Source organism: Cloeon dipterum, chromosome 3 (genome assembly GCF_949628265.1).
Source record: "Cloeon dipterum chromosome 3, ieCloDipt1.1, whole genome shotgun sequence".
NCBI classification, from domain to species: domain Eukaryota; kingdom Metazoa; phylum Arthropoda; class Insecta; order Ephemeroptera; family Baetidae; genus Cloeon; species Cloeon dipterum.
The window spans coordinates 21,802,692-21,822,696 of record NC_088788.1 but is presented as its reverse complement, the minus strand read 5'-3'; the positions used below and the strand labels follow the sequence as shown (position 1 = coordinate 21,822,696).

At 39.3% G+C, this 20,005-nt stretch overlaps 2 protein-coding genes across 16 annotated transcripts in view; both read left to right on the top strand.

Moving 5' to 3' along the window:
* The window catches only part of LOC135938952 (monocarboxylate transporter 10-like), a 142,045-nt gene extending 136,473 nt beyond the window's left edge, over positions 1 to 5,572 (top strand). For 6 of the 8 annotated variants that reach the window (XM_065483024.1, XM_065483027.1, XM_065483028.1 and 3 more), the window contains 8 exons: positions 39 to 186; positions 279 to 555; positions 610 to 843; positions 1,860 to 2,004; positions 2,055 to 2,232; positions 3,152 to 3,286; positions 3,352 to 3,502; positions 4,097 to 5,572. In XM_065483024.1, the coding sequence (XP_065339096.1) occupies positions 39 to 186; positions 279 to 555; positions 610 to 843; positions 1,860 to 2,004; positions 2,055 to 2,232; positions 3,152 to 3,286; positions 3,352 to 3,502; positions 4,097 to 4,432 (1,604 nt within the window). In that variant the 3' untranslated portion in view covers positions 4,433 to 5,572. The remainder of the gene's footprint in view (positions 1 to 38; positions 187 to 278; positions 556 to 609; positions 844 to 1,859; positions 2,005 to 2,054; positions 2,233 to 3,151; positions 3,287 to 3,351; positions 3,503 to 4,096) is intronic. The other 2 variants (XM_065483025.1, XM_065483032.1) reach the window with 1 other exon arrangement.
* Positions 5,573 to 6,334: 762 nt separating this feature from the next.
* The window catches only part of RhoGAP19D (Rho GTPase activating protein at 19D), an 81,389-nt gene continuing 67,718 nt past the window's right edge, over positions 6,335 to 20,005 (top strand). For 7 of the 8 annotated variants that reach the window (XM_065485529.1, XM_065485527.1, XM_065485526.1 and 4 more), the window contains exons 1-2: positions 6,335 to 6,390; positions 16,044 to 16,259. In XM_065485529.1, coding sequence (XP_065341601.1) covers positions 16,137 to 16,259 — 123 coding nt within the window. In that variant the 5' untranslated portion in view covers positions 6,335 to 6,390; positions 16,044 to 16,136. Of the gene's footprint in view, positions 6,391 to 15,958; positions 15,978 to 16,043; positions 16,260 to 20,005 lie in introns of those variants that run through there. The other variant, XM_065485523.1, reaches the window with a different exon arrangement.

The following is a 20,005-nucleotide window of genomic DNA, read 5'->3' as shown; positions in this document are numbered from 1 at the left end:
AGAGCGAAGAAGTTTTATCACTTGAAATAAATCCACAGGTGTTGGCGTGGGCATGACGCGGGACACGAGCACACTAATGGTCGCGCAGTACTTCAAACGCAAACGAGAGCTTGTCGAGATCTTTATTGTGGCGGGAAGTGGTCTCGGCCTGGCTATCATGTCCGCTTTCATCAAGGGAGCCATCGGGTAACTACTGCCTTTTATTACCGTCTTGATCACTATTAGAGTCAAAATTGTTTTATGATTCGAATGAACTTAATTAATATTTGACGCAACAGGTCAATTGGGTGGCGGCTCGGTCTGCAGGCCGTCACAGTCACCGTGTTCCTCACCTTCTTTCTAGGGACCTTCTACAGGTCCGCTTCTCTCTATCACCCCCAAAGACGTGCGATTCTGCATCTAAAGAATCAGAAACGCAAGATCAAAGACAAGAACAAGGCTGACGATAGGCCACCATTCTTTGATCTCACTACCCTCAGGAGCAAGACGGTGCGCATCCTGCTCGCCTCGACGGCCATCAGCGCCATGGGGATGTCCACCCCGATTTTCTACATGGTAAGTACAGTGCAAGCATCGCTCATACTATGCTAATCGTGTACCATGTTGCAGGCGCACCAAGCTGAAAAAGAGGGTCTTGGGGACGCCACTGTTTCTCTCCAGGCGTATTTGGGGCTCGCCTGGGCACTTGGTTGTGGAGCTTTCGGCATGTTGGTTGTCAGGAACAGTGCAGAGTGCAGGATTGCTAGGCAGTACCTCTGCCAGGCCTGCACGTTTGTGTGCGGCATTGCTATTCTGGCGCTCACCGCCGTCCAGGGATATAGGGGATACTTACTCTTTGTCTGGGTAAGTTATTACTGGTTATGTCTCGCTATCAAACACGTAAAAATGTATACTCAGAAACGCTTTTGCTAAACAGTGAAATGAGATAGCATATTGCATAAAAACAAAACTAGAGTATTTTTTCAATTTCATAATCATCGTTGGTATAAAGAAAATGCGTGGATATTGTTATATGTGGGCCGGGTTTTTTATGTTTTGAAAGTGGCAAAAGAAAAATAAATCTTGTATGTACTCATACTGGACCAAAAAAGCTGTGCTTTTGCTCTATGCAGTCTTTTGTGAATTCATCACTTAATAAAATATTTGAATGATTTGTTTTAAGATAAAATGATTATTGTCCTTTTTACTTTGCCAAGTTTACAAATTTATTCAATAATTTAAAAACACGATAAATTTACTGCAGTTGGTAATATCAAGGTAATATTTTATTGTAACGCTTTAGACTAATTTTAATCATCAATTAACTACATTTTTTAAATTTTAATGACATCGTATATTTGATAATGGCGCGGCGCACATGCAATTCTAGCTGTTTTAGATTTGAAATGGCTGGCCCATCAATATTGAATACCGATGCACCTACACAGTATAGAATAAAAAATTACGTTATCCATTTGTGCGAATAATTTGAGAGTCAAATTCAGTCTACAATTATGCTACGTAGTATCATTGGCTTTTTCCGCCGTTTCATCTAAAGTTACACAAGCCCGCTTAACTAGTATGTTTCGCAGGTTGCATATATTTCCAATTCGAATCCCAAATGACGTATTTAAATTCGTTATTTCTTCTTATTTCTCATTGCTTTAACTTATATTTAATGTCCCTCTAAAACATCAAATTTCCCCAAGATCTTTCTCTCACTCTCTCTTTCTCTCTCGTCTCTTCTATTCGCATGCTAAGTTCTCTCTAGTTAATATAATAGTGCGCGCCCTTCCCGGTCCTCCGGTCCTCGGACAGGGATAAAAAGAGCAAAAAAAAAAAAAAATACTACACGCTAACAAATCAATATAATCTTTCAGGTATACGGGATTTTCTGCGGTGGTTACCACTACTCCTTGAAAATGTACACTTATGAGCGGGTGCGAGCGCGGAATTTTGCGCGCACCTGGGGCTTCGTGCAGTGTTCGCAGGCACTGCCTATTGCGTTCGGCGTCCCAATTACAGGTAATTGAAGAGTACAGTCTGGATAGCTGCAAATTATTCCTTGTGTTTAGGCTACATTAACGAGGGCTATGGCGGAAAGGCAGGCTACTACTTTAGCTCGACGTGCGTGCTGATTGGCAGCGCAGCGCTTTCGTTGATCGACGTGCACCGGCGTCGTGTGGCCAAGCACAAACATACGGCCGCCAACGGCAAACAGCACACCTGCATCATTGAAAACTGCCCTGACAGGTACGCAGGATGAAATAACAGAGATATTCTCGTATAATCACTCAAATGTAATGGTTATTACACGGTCTGCTGCGCTATAATATATTTTTCGCTCAATTATCTGCAATGGAGTAAAGCTGCGCAATCAGTGAGCATATTGAATATTAGTTCTTGTTAATACAAAACGAATTCAAGTCAGCCAAATCAATTTCATTATACAATTTTCTGTATTGGGGCTGGGTATTTTAGACGTGTTGTTTTGGTAACTCGACTATTATTGATAGACTTCTTTCGAGCAAATTAGATGATTTCTATACGGTTTTAGAAGACATTTTTAGACATCAACTTTGCCTTATTAAATTAAAATTTTATACGAAAAACTCCAATATTTATAAGATATTTATGATTTTTTAAGGAGAATTGTACCAAATTAACAAACTTCAATAAATAATTATAAGATCCTTTTTAACCGTGGTTTATATTTTTTTCTAAACTGAAAATTTTTACTAAGAAAATGTAGCGCGATTTTCCTCTTCTTTTGAGCAAGAATTGAACGCTTTCTTGAATCATACATCGTGCTGAAACTTTGATTTGGCTGTTTTTTTAAACTGTATTGCATTGCCACCAAAACGAACAAGGCGTGAATATTTTCCAAGTTGGTAAGATGTGCGAAGTATTATTGCGAAATTATTGCCTTCGCTGGAAATTTACCCAAACTGAAATGAAAACCGTGTAAACGATTTTAAACTTTTTCAGACCTTTTATATGGTTTAGGAAGTTTCAGACACATAAGTCGATACTTCATTCACTTACACCAGTTTAACTAGAAAATTTACAGAATGTACCGAATTGTTTCTCTTCATTGTTAATGTAAAATGTGTATATTAATCTCAAGTGCTAAATACAAGTTTATAAGAAGTTTTGATTGCCTTGCTTCTAGAAGATCTGGCAGGAGGTTGTCATTCACTGATGAGGATGTCAACGGCCACAATGGTGCAGTGCTACAGTCTGCCACAGGCGGACCAGCAACTGCGGCAGCAGCTGCTGCAGCAGCGGCCGCTCTTTTGGGCCAAAGGTAATTGACCCACATGCCTATTTGCTAGTCGTGCCAAGATATTAATTCCACTCCCTCGGTTGCAGATCACTAACCCTAGCCAACATGGGATCAACAGACTTGAAAAAGCCAGAGTTGACCTGCATCAGCGAGGAGGGAATCGCGGACATGGACTTGCCTGACAACTTGCTTGATGATCTGGATTATATAGGAGACTGTATCACTTCATGCAACAAAGTGAGAAATTTTCAGTAGCATTGTTGGTAGATGTAGTGAAGGCTGATGTGTTCAAGGAGGTCCTAATGTTCTCAGTTAATTAATAATATTGTAAATTTATTGAGCTAACTTGGTGTAGAGCCAACTGTTGAATTTTCTGTGTAGTGCACAGAAATTTCCTGCTCCATATATCATAAAATTTACAATTTTTTATAAATATTGTGAGAACAATCATATCGGTCGTGAATACATTCAAAAAGTTAAGATGTAGAAAACCCTGACTTAATTTCCTAAGTCTTCAATCTTCTCCCGTTAGTTTACTCATCCTATGAAAAAGAAACAATCTATGCTTTTCACCAGGGTAAAATTTTTATAGGAACTGAAAACAATTATGGTAAAAAGGGGATTTCTTTGTTTTGTACGTAATTAAGAACAATTAAGTCTAAATTCTTAAACATAAAAATTATTCTCCAAAAGTAAACCAATCATAAAAATGTACAAATATAAAAATGATAGTTTTAGTTTCAACAAGGTTTAAAATATTAAAGAAAACTAGAGAAGAAAATTTTTAGAACCGCACCAAGACAAAGCTAAAAATTGATTTTTGCATTTCAGGTTGAAAACTATTTAATGTTGAGTGAGTTTGAGAACAATCTGATCGCCGAGGTGCCAGTGATCACGGACAGAAAGGGCCGGCGGTGGTCGTTGGCGCGGCCCCACCGGTCCAACAACTCGCCGTTCAACGAAGCGCGGCCATCGATGGGTTTGACCTTAGACGAAGGCGAGGGCTGCAGTACTGACCCCAACTCGCCGCTGGCTGGGGCCTGTGTGGGACCGTCCAACGAGCGGCGCAAGTCGCGTGAAATGCCTCCGTTCCGCAGCGCCAACTGGCGCCTCTTGTCAGCCGCCCCCAAGAGGACGATCACAGTCATAGACGAGGCCTCCGTTTGAATTGCTGGCGTGAGAACACGCGCACAGCCACACGAACTCTCCTCCCTTGTGATGAAGCAGTGAAAGTTGATTAGTTGTTAGGCCAGAAGAATACGCGCACCGTGTACTTTTCTCTTGTTTCAGTGTACCTAAACGCATACAAGTCACTTTGTCTCTCTCATATACACATAATTGTAACTCCTTAATAAGTTATTTGTCATGCTTAAGGCATAACTACCAAAAATGACGTGAAATGGCAGAACGTACAATACGACGAGTGCCACTTTAGATGAGGTGCTTGATTCATTATTTTGTACAAAAGCAATGTCTGTTGTTTCCTACAAAAAGATAAAACTTAGTGTATTATCAGTTTATATTGGAAAAATTTTGTAGTAGCTTAAGATGAAATGATTTTTCACGAATTCGGACATTTTTAGTGAGAAAGTTGGAACCCACATAAAAAGATATTTTACTATAAACATCTGAACGCATGAATCACTTTATGGTTGTGTACATTAAAAGAATATTCATTTTTAGTATTCTCCATTTTCTTGAAGTGAAATTCGATTCAGTTATAGGTTCTTCCTGTTTCCCTCCTTAAGCGTTTGATATATAGTGTATTAAAAGCCAACTATGCAGTCAACTAGATTTTTAATATTTGGCAATTTGCAAATAAAATGCATCAAATTTCTCCCTTAAACGCGTCCCAGACTTCAGGAAAATTTTGTAGAGGGTGTCATACTATTTGAGGTATAAGCCCAGACTCTTAAAATTTTTAAAATAATAACTTATTTCAAATCAGATAACCTGAGTTGCACATTCAAATGAGTCTGACTTCTGAAAATTTATTTATTTTAAATGAATTAAATCCAGAATGTGAACCAGTTACACCAGTCAGAAATCATCACGTTTAATCAATGATTTAAAAAGCAGTATTTTGTTCCGTCCTTTTGTTAACACGCATTTCTTGTAAATAATACAATTGTGTGTCAGTTGCTATGGAGCGCTTGAAAATATAATAACTACACAAAATAATGAACTAGAAAACCGACTCTTACGTGTATGTAATAATAAATAATAATATATGTAAAGACTGGTCCAAGAAAATAGTATTATGGCGGAGTTCAATAAAATACAAACATTTTGTTGTAAAACAGTTAATTGCTCTCTTTAATTTATTTATTTTTGCTCTCTTTTCCTCATTTATTTTGAACAAAAATATAAATAAGGAATAAAAATTGTTGCTGATGATGAATTTTGTCAAGAGATAAATAAAGCATTACAAAAGTGTCTAGATTGTAGAATATTCTTGTAAAATAAAAAAATACCGCTGGCAAAAAAGATCTTAAAAATTTTGTTTCATTGAATTTGAAAAAACAGGATATATAGAAGCCATATAAAAAATGATGAAGCGTGTACCATTCGTTTCCAGAAATGATTATCACATCCCCAAGCCCTATGTTGTGAGCGTACATAGAACTATATTAATCTCTTTAAGCACATACATGATGCATTTTATATCAACTACAATGAAAAAAGTTTAAAAAATGTATAAATAACACTGCAAAAAAATGTTGATCGAATACAGCCAGAGTAGGTTAATAATTTGAAATGTCCGGAATTATCAGAATAATTTAAACAAAATTTTGTACAACAAACTTGTATTTTCAAAGATTTCAGTGTAAAATTCTCGAAATCAAAGCAAAAGAGCAGTAGTATTAAAATATATTTTCTTCGCCAATAATATAATTATTTATCGCCACTAATTATGTGTGCGCGTTACTGCTTGACTTTCAGCGCCACCAGTTATCGGTGCCAAGTGAGTACAAGAGAAAAGTAGACGTTGCTCCTGCATGTTGGCCACAGATGTCGCTGACGTTGCCATCAGGTGTGGAGCCGAACGGTGTTGTGTTTTTGTTTAATACCGCCATGTTTGATTGTGCACAGACTGCGAACGGACGTGCTTTCATGACGTTGCGGTGAGTTATCCATTATTTCTGGAACTTCGAGTTGAATCGTTCTGACTGGGCTAGAAAGGGGTCGGCAAAACTGCGTCCGATGCCAGGGGAATGCCGGTTTAAGCCGAACTTACGTAACTTTATAGTTTCTTTATGAGATTCACAGGTGATCGTTGCGCTCCTTGCCGAAACCACCGACTGTGCTTTTTTTTATAAATGCAATTATTCGGGATATTAACGTTTTTCTCTATTTTGCTGCTTATTTTATTAAAAAAAATCAACGCAATTTAGACAAATATTTTTTACAAATCTTTCCAATTTTTGTAATATATATCCGTAATATCAGATATGTAATTACATTTTTTATTCTTATTACAATTAAAGTATTATAATATTTATAAAAATTAATCTATCAATATAAATATATGCACGCTCCCTAAAAGTAAGGACTCATCGGACTCATTTAAAATAAACCGAATAAAAGATACAAACCACTGCAACAAAAAATGATCATTTTGTACATCATCAATACATATTAGTAAAAAAGATAATCGGCTTATACATCTCATATTTGAAACGCTATCTTTAGAAGAAACCAAATCCTTTGTAAATGAAATGTTACCTCTGCAGACTTAAATGCTTAAATCTGGTGTTATGCATCGCACCTCTAGAGGGAGATAGACTAGTGACAAAGATAAACAGTCAATTTGGTGTCTCTCCTTGGATAAAGCGGATAAAGCAGAACAAGCGGCGAGGAAAGGCAACCACCACTATCAAAGTGATCCTTTGTCAATAGCAACAACTCGCAGACAATATGTGTGTGGTTTCCTGGAAGTTTTTCTATTTTATCGCGGGTATATTTTTATGGGTAGCGACTTCGATTTTCCTCTTGATTCAGGAAATTCTTATTTTACGTTATTTTCGTTATTTTTTAAACACCATTTCTGTTTTATTTTTTGGCCTTTACGGACCAATTATTTCACATTTTGGAAAATTAAATCATCTTACGGATCCTTTCCTGACACAATAGAAAATATAAAAATTTATAGGAAGTTAAAATTATAGCAGTTTGCTTCTTAGATGCGACGTATACAACTTATTTTATTTTTTAAATATTTATGCAAGCTATATTTTTATATTTTTATGCGAATGCAATAATGTATTAGGCTCTTTTTACTCAAAATAAGACAGTAATTGATTTTCATTTTATTTTGAGACGGAATTATGCTCGTGCAACGTCAAACGTTTTATTCTTAGTTCAGTCCGACTAATTCCAGTTTTTTATTTCTCATTTCGGGCATGGTGGCGTTATTTGCTCGTGCAAAAACTCGCTCGTTGAGAAAGACTCGACTTGGCCAAAGTTGTCGACCGCATTGTTGTATAAGAAGAAGCGAATTACGCAAGTGGTCGTCGCGCCGAAGGAGTCGGTCTTGTCCTGCCTTATTAGCCATTTGCGTTAAGCCTATTGAGAGCTCTTTTGCTGCTCGTGTAGGGTTTCGCTCACCTCCTCCTCCCCTGGGCCGCGAGTGTCGAATGTCATTCGTGCACTTTTGCAGCGCGAATTCATGTGTACACTTTCGTCGGAGCCACCACGCACTTGCAAGTTGCTGCCGAGCACTTGCTTATTGTTTATTTTTGCTCGTCCGTGCCTGTAACGCTTGGTGAAAAGAAAATTGAGAAGAAACATGAGATGTTTGAAAGCAAAAGAAGCGGCAAAACGCACGTGTCTCGAGTAAAAAATACATTTTTAAAAATTCCTTTAAGAAGACTTGGTGAAACTTTGTTTTCTTAATTAATAGCAGCGGAATTGGTAAAACAAAAATAAATTCAAGATAAATTAAGAATTTGAAATGCTAATAAAGAAAAATAAATATTTTCCTAGAATTATTTGATATCTTTTATCATTAAAATCTATTATTTACCATAGAAAATGCGGTGTTTTCTAGGGTGCTGATATGAGAGCACCGTTGATAAGAAATTCATTCCTCATTGTTGGCAGCGTTATTATTATTTTATATGGAAAACGTGCGACGCCTGTCCATTTGTCTTCCTCTCCCGCTCTGCTGAAAGAAGCAAAATTCTCATCTCAGCCGACAGATAACATGAGCGAGATAACGTTTTGCATGGGCATTGCCGGCAATAAAACTACTCGACTTAGCAATACCATCAGCAATTTTCCCAGCAGCATGCTCCAGGCCACTTGAATTATTGCCTTTTTGCAACACACACAAGCAGCCAGAGCGACTCGCTGGCCGACAAAACTCTTTTCCTTCGTTTTATATTGGCAATAATATTTTGCCTTGCACTGTTAGATCGTTTGCGTTACGCGCGCGCGTTCCCCTTTTCTGCCGTATAATTGAAAGGAAAATGCTCGTGTTTTTCGCTCCACCATGCATTCATACGAGCTATTGTTTTTGCACGCGAGAATTTCAACAGCGCACGCGGCTCCAAAACATAACACACCCAGGTTACTGCCGACTTGAATAATTTAATAACCGTTAATTTTCATGCGGAGATAACAGTTTGCGAAATTCAGTTTTTCTGCACGCAGTTTTCAAATGTATACCGCGTTTATAAATCTTATACGTTTTAAAAGTGATGATTATGGAGCAATGATACAATCTAAATGTTTGATATGTCCTTGAAATCTAAAACCATAATTACTAGGCTGTTGGGAAACACAAATGAGTTGTTTTTAAGTCCATAAAACTATTAGCAATGTATCGACTGTGCTATAAAGAAAATAAGGTTAATTGAATTAAATATGTATCACATCGCGTCGGTACAAATGGTCACCATACAATATTTTAATATCAGCATAAGTTTTATCGAAATCAACGATCAACATTTTCATCCAGCTTATTTTTGAAAAAGGACAAAAATCCCAGCTTTTACGAACTTAATATTTGTGGATGCGTGTTAAAGAAGGAGTTCTAATTTTGATTTGTCCAAATGACCGCACAGGAAAAATGCTCTAAAAATAAAAACACTTATTTCTACCTGACGATAGGCACATTAGTCACGCAGCGATGGAGTCAAAAACTATCCTCGCTGGCAGCTGACAGTCGTAATAAGTAATTAGCATACATAGGAGTGAACACTGGCAGAATATTAGTAAGAGAGAGTGCACAGGGTTCGTGCTCTGGCCAGAAAACCAACGTTCATGTGAGCTGGTTCCTCGCTCAAGCAGCAGCGTCTACTCCGTGTTAAAATTATGTAAATTCCACAGTAGCACAAAAAATGCGAGCATCTCACTTCTTCATGCTCATCTCGTGAAAGCAGAATTATCTGAGCCGCTTATCGGCTAAAATTATATTTATGAAACGTGGCGAGTCGCAATAGGGGACTGATCAGGCCTTTGGCCTGTTTTGATATGCAAATCAGCTCAGTTGAGTGTCATCTCCCGAACTGAAAAACTAGATCCAAGGTTAGCCGCTTCCCGTGGAAGCCGGCTGGAATTGTGCAAATAATTGGAGCTATCAGGTCGACGGACCGTTAGGAGAGCGAATAAAAATTCAGCGTGCTGCATTGGCCGCGTGTCCTTTTGCGCTGCTGACCTGTGAAATAAGCACTTTGTGTCGTTCAAGAGGAAACGACGAAAACAATCACCGCTCTTTCGTTAGCAGTTGCCCGACCAAGTAGGTCGGATTTGAGGAAAGCCGGTTGCATTAATTGAAGTGCGAGTGAGCCAGCGTCTTTAAATGGAATTATCTTTTATTGATCTATTGCAGACTGGTTCGTCGATAATTTGCTGAGCAAGCGAAGAATTGATTGCTTCAAGTATAAAGTCTTTTAATTTATCGGCTTCTCTGAACAGGCTGAAGTTAGCTTTATCACCAAGTCATGCGAGCGATGGAATGCAAAATGCAAAACAGGGTTTATTGGCGCTGATTCGGAACGGCATAAATTTAACTGGCGAATTGTTTTGTTACTCTGGCGAGTTTTCGTCATGATTTGTTAAGCAAAACACGGTTAACCAGCATTGAATCGAGTTTACAGATCGTGTTTGCTCAGAAGTTGTTTTTTTTTTTGTCGAAGATGTTTAGAAAATCGTGGAATTTTTCTATCAGAAAACTCTCTTGGAAATACTAATATTTGGCTATCAATCAGACAGTCAATATATTACACATTTATCAATCATACGCTTAAAAGCCAAATTGTTTGAGTGACAGTGTGGAGTCCACAATATTTATTTGTTTTACCTCATTATTGGCTCACTTCGAGTTTTTCCTCCTGGGAAGATTCATTGCCCAGGTGTTTTCCAGGAGTGTCTCTTACTCAATAATTTGTGTGCCCATTGATACATTAATATTTGAATAATATATATCTAGCCTTCATCATGCTAATCCTTGAAATGTTTTAACGAATGGAAAATCAAGCACGTAATGTATTTTTTCAAGCAACACAAAACAGACAACGAAGTTGACATAATCTGGAAAATTTTAAACTTTAACAGAGATATCTTTATTTTTGTCTGGAATCCGTATAAGTTAGTTTAGATCGGTGGAGAAAGACCGCCGTGTCTTGGTCTTGTTAGTGCAACTCCACACGTTCTTGACAGACGGCATTGATCTGAAATTCCCCCAATCAGTTAACATTCCAACCTCCACCAATTAGCGCTGAGGCTGCGTGCAAGCTGCAAATGAAGAAAAATAAACGTAGACTGTGTGAGCTCCAGTGAAAGGTTATGGCGGAGTGCGTTTTAAATTGCGTCGTTGTCTCGCTTTTTTCACCTGTTCTTGCTCGTGGAAGTTTAATTTCGTGTCCGCCGGTGCTGACTGACGGCACATTTTTTAACCCTTTCGTGGCAAGATGCGCCTAATGGTGATTACACGAGCGGTGCACGACTTTCTCTTCCTAGCTCTTTTCATTTCATGCACCACCGAGTGGAACGTAAATTTGCAAAGGCCATTATTTGAATTTGAATATATTAACTGACACGTGAAGCTGCACTTTCGACGAGAAAAGAAAAGAAAGAACGGCGGGCGTTTTGTTACGTGCTTCAACTGCTTCAATAAGCGGGATGAGACAGCTTTTCGGAAGAAAGTCAACACAACACTCTTAATGATTCAATTGATCAGCTCTATGACTGCTTGCTTCAACAACATGGAAATTTTTACGACGCCAGCTCAACTTGCAACCTGTTAACACAATAATAATATTCACTATATAAATTATATATTAATAGATGCTGAGATTAATTATAGATTCTCTCTTCCAGCATGTCTTGAAATAGTGGAAAAGTGAATCATAAAACGCTTTGTTGCAATTTTTAAACATCGAGAACAATATTTTTAATTTTTGTTTCCATTATACACTTTGTTAAAAATTTCGTGAATTTTCTGTTTATTTACGTCATCTTGCTGCAAAATTCCAGTCGACCCAAAACCAGTTTACATTACTCATTTATTTACAGCCTATGTTTTACAATGCGGGAGCAGCTTAACATCTTTTTCGTTTGCACGAGAAAATGCTCTCTGGCAGAAATAATAAATAATTAATTCTGGTTTTGGCAACCGTCCCCCTTTCGGCCCGCCGAGAGTGTCCGGTGAACACCGGTTCCCACTCGCATTGTTCTCCCGATTTGGGGCCAGTCACACCACCGCACAATTTGGCAATATTTTACAAAGCAAAAAGTTGTATGTGGATTCGATAAATCCAGTCTCTGTCCAGACTAAAAAATAAATAAAATAAGAAAAATGCAATAAATTTGAACTGTTGACCTCTATCCAACTCCTATATAATATTACTATAGAATCATGCCGAGAATAAGCTGACATCCATATTATAGATTTATATTTTGTAATATTTGTAGACTTAGCAAAACTTAAAGAAACACGAATAAATATTTCTGCCAAAATAATAACATTTTGCATATTTCCCCGTGGTTTTTCCGTGGAGTCTAGCAGTGTCCCACTTTTGTCATTCATTTAAGACATGTCAAGTGAATTGCATGAGCACATTTCGAATTGTGTGTCTCGCTATTAATTCGGTCCGCTATACTTTCTCGCTCTAAAACAATAGATTGCGGTGAAAATGAAAAGCGTGCTGGCCATGGCCATTTTTCCTTTGAATCAGTTGCGAGACTTAATTACCAACGTGGAGGGTTGGCCGAAGGTGATTTGGAGAGGACCATCATCGCGCGCGCGGTAGGGGTCATTGGCCGACTCTCAGTGCTGAATCACGTTCGCAGAGACGGCGAATCGCGTGCCACCGTGGCCTGGGAATGACACAACCGGCAACACACTGATACACTCCATGCGGTAGTGCTCTTTTCATCAGAGCAACTTTATCTTTTGACCCCTTCCTGCGTCGGGCCGCAACTGATAAAAAGTAGTGCGGGCTCGCCCGCTCACCTTAGCAGACCGTTGCAAACACTTTGTCTGCCCTCACTGCCAGCTAATTAGAATTTGAGTCTGGATGCTGTGGCATTAAATAAATTTTTCTCGTGCAGTTATTTCACACGTGCTTCAATGAAAAATAGGTTGTTTTCGTGCGTAATTTTAAAACTTTCACACTATTTGAACTTCAAAGCAACTTTCAACTTGAATTGACACACGGATTAGTCACAAAATTTCCTCAAATGTTATTTTCGTCATTGAAAAAGCATGATCCCTTGGCAAATGATATGTGCAACAACGCTCGGAATTAAAAATTGCAAGCAAGGAGTCAAATACACTCATTACATTCCTTTTACCATTTGCTTGTATCGCAGCGTGTGACCAATAATTAACCACGTAGCGGGCTTAAAAACATACATGTACAAACTGAAGCACAGCATCCCAAGCCGCCTCACGATCAATGTGTGTGTTCACTCTTGACATTTAATCTTTTCGAACAAGTTATGTGGTGCATCTCTAACTTTCCTTGCTCGCCACTAAATAAAAAATCGACCGACGGAAGATGCACCTAATTGAATTGCGCTCGCCAAACAAAAAACTTCCTTTCACTTGTGCAACATGTGTGTGTACGCGTACCAGGACACGGCGGGCCTGGTTAATGAGTTTCACATTATCAGTCATTTGCCACCAGCAACAATGCGAAGAAAGTTCCTTAGTCTACCGCTTTTCCCACCGCTCGAGCAAGCAAGCAGGTGATTTCATACAAAAACAACTCGGTCAGGTGTCAAACACTGTGTCGCAGTTTGTTTTACACTCGGCGACGGATCATCGGAGTGGAAATCAAAATCGGCTGCCGGCGACGAAAGATTAATAATTTGTCACTGCGCGAAGTAGGACGAAAGCTGCTTTCCTCTCGTTTGCTCATTCGCTCGCAGCCAGTATATGTAATAATTTCAGGCAAAAGAGCTACGGCATCCATCATATTAACATGTCTAATGAGGCTCATTACCTTTCATTTTTACGACGAGACCTACTTGCTTATAGTACCTGCTCTCTCGTGTTTGTTTGAGTTGGGGCGAATATTCATAATATTTATGCGACGGCGGAGTTAATCCATCCTCAGTAAAGTGCCAAAGAAACCTGGTTATTATATAGCAAAAATGATCAAACTTATTTCGTCCTAAAGATAAAGAAACCCGGAAATTTTAACCAAGTTATGTCAGCATATTTACTGCGAATACAAATAAGAACCAGCCCGTTGGCTCGCATTGTTAAGGCACTCTCAGGAGTGTCAAAGCAATGAGAGGTATTTGAGCAGTTCGGAGATCTAATACTGGCTACCCAATGTCAGAAATGGCAAAAAGTGGTTAGTTTAGTGACTCGAATTGCTCAAATTGCTCAACGGGCTGGGAGGCGCACCGGCGCCGACTCGCTACTTGCTGGTTTGCACCTTTCCAGCATGCGTGATTTGGCTTCACGGGACAAATGTCTAGCGTTTCAATGCAGTCCTCGGTGCGGAGGCAAGTAGCCCTTGAGTGGGCTGGGTCCCTGTGCGGCCTGGTGTGCCCATGTTATCCGTTCGCGGTGTTATTGGGACCCGGGTTTCAGCATTCGTGCTAGTGCAGTGCGCGCCCTTCCCGGTCCTCCGGTCCTCGGACAGGGATAAAAAGAGCAAAAAAAAAAAATAAAAAAATAAAAATGCATTTTTATCCAATTTTTAACTAACGTTTTATGTATATTTTGATAAGATTGTCTGCCTAGTTGAATAGCAAACCCTTCAAATTTTGAAGCACAATCACGTATAAAAGAAATTTAAATTGTTGACCATATGTGATAAAAAAAAGTACAAAAGAGCACAGAATAATTGCTATCAAACTGCTCTTTATGCGATTCTGCTAATTAAAATTGCGCTATGTTATATAATATTGTCCTCTTTAAGTCTACACCCGCGGTTGCGTAGTTCACGGGACAGTATCTTTGTGCGTGGTGACAACCTTGGTGAAACACCTCTATTTTTATCCACCGCCAAGACTGGCACTCAAACGCTTGCAATTTTATGCCTTTGCACTTGCACTTCCATGTTCGATGATAAATAAAGTGTCAATGTCTCTGAGCAAGTGCGACCATTTTTTTCATTCATTAATTAAAAAAATAATGGCGAAGTCATATATATGTGAAAAACTATCAAATGAATTGAAAAAATTAGTTTATTTACTTTTAAACTCGAATTCTCTGCAGAGGATGTTCGTGTAAATCTGCTATGGGTATAATTTTCATGCCGAGTGGGCATCCATCAGCGAGTGGAGAGGGATCGGGTTTGGTGTTAGCTGCCCTGATGGACGGTCGACCGACCGACTGCGTGGTTCCACCACCATGGACGCAAAATTCACCACACGCAGCTTCTAGAATTTCAAATATTCTGTTGGATGTGTGCAGCTTGTTTTTTCTGGCTTCTCGTGTGCACTGCTCTTTTTATTGGTCTTGCTATAGGGACTTTAGAAACGAGATATCTGCTTGTTTTGTAGTGTGCTTCTGCTGTAAAGGGTCGATTTTACAGTTTGCGATGCGCAAAATTAACTGCGTAGTTTGACGATAAAACTTAACCTTTTTACGAAATTCATAGGAGAGTGCATAATGCAAGATAAAACTGATCTTCCAGACAATATGATTTGATTTATTTCAAAGCAATCAGTATCCAAAAACATTTTTTTGCCTGGTTGATGCTGCCTAACTTAATGTTTAACGAAAAAAAATCAACTTGTTTGAAAGCTATATATGCGTCACGCAATAACTTTTCCATGGACATTATGTGGTGTTGGTATTATTTCGCGAAAGAATTGTAAACAGCGTAAACCACTTGTCAGCCACATTATTCCTCAAAGACATCTTTTCCCTTGACCGAGCTCTCAGATTTTCCTTTTGCAGATGCGATCAAAGTGCCAATATATGTTCATATATGTATATTACATCTTCGCTCGATTCCCCTCATTATCCACTTTCATATCTCTCTTCAAGTGGTAAATTATAAACTTGCGCAGTCGCGAGAGCAGGCTGCAATGATCAACATTCGGTGTTAATTATACATGAAGCAGCCGCTCCGCGTTCGTTCCTTGGTACACCCATTATTTGTTTGCTTATCCAAGGCAGAGCACTCACACACATGAATAATAATAAAAGCCCCCCCGAACACAGTGCGCTATGCACTTGGTTTAGTGCACTGAGAGACAGAGAGGAGAGAGAATTCTCTCTCTAACTCGTCCACCAGCAGTTGAGATGCGGCCGTATTATTTTAATTGACCTTCACGCTGATGTGTTTTTCTTCTTATTTCACAGGACGAGCACACACTCGTGAGATGAGGTTCAGTGTTGTCGCTAATGGTGTTGAGAGAGGATGCTCGCTGAGTGGAGTGATGTGAAGTGAAAAAAATGGCGGACAACGCGGCCAGGGCCTCTTTTCGCAGGCCCCAAAACGAACCGCCGTCCGGCAAGATGAGCGACGCCAAGGTGCTGCCAATGTCGCCGCCCGAGACCAGGTCAACTGTGCATAAGGTAGGCTTGCGTGAATCCTTTGTTTGGCCTCCTTACACAACTTTAAAGGAAGTTGGTTGGGATCGAGACATTTTTACGTTTGAGTCAATACTAGCACCATATACCGATAATCTATCTTCCCTTACCAAGCCATTAGGGTTTATGCGTTGTTCTAAGGTGCTCTTAGGTTTGATGTGACGAAAGGAATTCTTGATATATATGGCGCGTATGTAAATACAACATTTAATACAATATTTCTAATTTGCTTTATAAAATTCCTGTCTTTCAAGACATTAAAATGCAAAAATCAAGTTGTTTTATGTCCCTGTTAATGAATTAGTGTCAAAGACTTATCTGCAGCGGACCTAAAACAGGTGCAATACCATTAAAACAATGAGTATACGTTCAAGCTTAAAACTTCTGTAACATCAGTAAACAAATTCGACAAAGTCAGTTTTAATTTAAATTTTAAAGGCATTTCTGTTAGTAGCTCTCTGATATTGGCAATTTAAAATCTAAATTCGTAGGATATAATCTTAATTTAATTGAATAAGGGCTGAATACCATTATCCTGGTCTATTATATATCAATTGTTATAAAAAACTGTTTATTGATAACCCACTTTAATCAGGCATACAGATAAAGCATTTCGATTAGTGAGACCTACATCTCAATTTGAAGATTATCAATACAAAATTACTTTTGTCACATACATTTTTCAAATCTTGCTCCACTGAGAGAAAATTTAGTGCGTTTCTTATCATAATTGAACTATCTAACTTCAGAACGCTATTAGAATTGGCGCTTATCTAGTGGCTATTGTTTCCAAATTCAGCATTCTTTTTGGAATACAATATTTGAATAATGGTAAATAAAATTACTCTAGGGAGGGGACTCCATCAAAACACGATTCAGCTTAGGTCAGCCAGCAATTATCCCATATACACAAACGCAGCTTACCCCCAGACGCACGTAAACTGAAAAATATCAGTTCTGACGACAACCGGATCCCCCTGAATTGATTTATTTGCCGACGCACCTTTTATGAAGAGCGGTGCACGCACACATCAATGGACTGGAATCAAAAATCAATGGGTGCGCATTATGGGTGTAATAGGCCGGCCAAATAAGGTAAAAGCAAGCGTCACACGAACGCTGCAGGCTGGTCAGCCATTTGTATTTATAGCAGCGGAGGGTGTGTATTTACTGAATAGGGGCAGATGGTTTACGTCTGCAGGCAGCAGAGAGTGCGAGTGTTGGAGCTATGCTCTCTCACACTCGCACGCCTAGCTGTACAAACTAACGTCAGACAATAGCGAAACTCGTATTTTTCACTCGCGTGCGCCCAGTTGTTGTATTTAGACTGGCGGAATCATCGCGTCGCAATATTTTAGACTTACCATCGCCGCTGCGTCTTGGAAATATTTACTGCCGCCCCTCTGACGCATTCGCTTGTAGCTTTTTTCAGATACCTGTGTAGTTTGCCGCGGAATGTGCAAAAATGCGTAAACTTGGGCGCGGGTGTGTTTACATATGCGGCTTCTGGGCCCTGCTTCCAGCGCCACCCAGTGCTGCCTTTGTGCAGACAATACTGATTTTGATTTCAGCCGACTCTGTTATACAGTATTCGTCGCGCTATATTCCAATGAAATACTTGTGACAGTTTAAAATTTCTGATGTCACTTCTTGATTCTCCAACACCCTGCCAGCTTTTTTAATTTTTCTGCTGTTCGTAACTTATTCACTCTCTTCGCATTAAGCAGTTTGTCAAGGAGAAAGGAAAAACAAATTAAAAAAATAATGACTTATTTTAATAGTGAAATACAATCGCTTGATTGACCTGTTTGAAACGTATTTTCTGCCCTGCCGCGTTTTATTTCCAGTTTCAAAAGAAGTTTGACCTGCAGGCATACTCCTTCTTCCATTTGTATTTATACCATTTCAACAATGAGTGCGTCTACCGTACACACTGTGGACGCGAGAGCAAACGTGAATTTCCCGCCGAGCGTCGTGCTGATTAATTTTCTGCCTGTGACTCTGCGCTTTTCCCGCGCGCGTGTATTCATTCCTGTCGTCGTGCCCTTGCATGCTGAATTAAAAGCAAATCGAGGCCCCCACCCCACCCAGCAAGATCTCCTCACTCGCTTGGTACAGACTTACTCACTGCAAGGACAATCGTGCGACCGGCTTACGATCGAGACCTGAAAAACTGAAAGTTCGCGTCTGTCACAAATGCATTACGATACAATACATATTCCGCCAGCTGCTGGACGTAATGGAGTCATGTCTTAAGTCTGCACGTCGCACCGAATTTCCATGACGAGAGCGCAATCCAGGGGTGACAGGAACATCAGCTCTGTAGCTAATAATGGAAAAAAGTCATCTGTCAGGAAAATCTCGGCCGACTGGAGAGACAAACACTTGTGACTCATGCGGCATAATCGATGACTTCGTTTGTAAAAGGACTAATGTCGCCACGATGAACGTGTAAGAAAAAAATAATATTTAGTTCATTTTGTAAATCGAAAATTGACCATACTGTGTCGTTCGTGATTTCTTGACAGTGTCTGTATCGGAAACGACTTTCCTAGCGTTTCACCTATTTCACGAGTGATATTTGTCAAGAATTAGACGCGGAAACAAGTTTAGCTGTCAACTTAAACCATATCTTAGAGTTCATTGTGCGCGTTTGAACGAATTTTTATTGTTCAGCATTCCACCTTGAGTCCCCTTGTATACAAAAGGAGAACCAATATTTCTCGCTTCCTCTTGATCTTCCCGCTTCCCCAAAGCTGCTCTATGACAGCCTTCTGCACTATATCCAAAGTTTTTTGCTACTTAATTGTTTATCCCTGTCTTTCAGGAGATAGAAAATAGGGCGAAAATTTACCACTATCTTTTACACAAGATCCACGAACGCATGTATAACATGTATAGACCCATGACATGACATACCTCTCACCTCACTAAGTTTTTTTTTGTAATGTACCTAAGGTTAACTTAAGAAAACCTTTCAACGAGGCGCGGCTGGCATTGCCTGTTACTTGAGGGATGTGATAGACCCAATGGGAATCCTAGATTCTCTCTTGTTAAAGTGATTAGTCAAGTGCCCCACGTCTACCAATGATTTCTGGAGAAAAAACCCTTGAAACATTTCCTGAAGAACGAAAAAGTAACGTCGAATATTAGATGCGAGCCGGAAAAATCATGCAATATCGCTAAAAACAATTGCCTCTATTATTCAATGCTATCAATTATTAACTGAAAAGGAATGCTAATCTTTTGTGTGCCAATCAGTACGTGTCTTTTTGGGGTTATGTGACTTTGCCAATGTTAGCCCGGTAGTGGGGAGTGCTCTATCATATTACGTTTTTGTTGATGTTATTTACTATGCTTTCAAATTTCATATATTTAATATTTAATGGAAAGTAAAATTTAGGAAATGCTCAACCCTCGTACCCCTGAATGGCCGAGCATAATTTTTCAATTTTGAACTGCATTTATCTTGTATTTTCATGCCTCGCTTATGGGAGGAAGAATCGTAGTTTTTCTCACAGCATCAGCGCGACCTACCCCTCTGGCTGCTTGGTTAACCCTGTTTAAAGATAATGATGTGTACGCCATGCAATACAATAGAAGCGGCGATTTATTGTTGTTCACCCTGCTGGCTTTGATATCGTAATCTGCCCCGACCGACGAAAGTTACAGTGTCGCGTTGCCTGCTCATTATCATAACACAAGACATTATTATGCCGTCGCACTCGTGG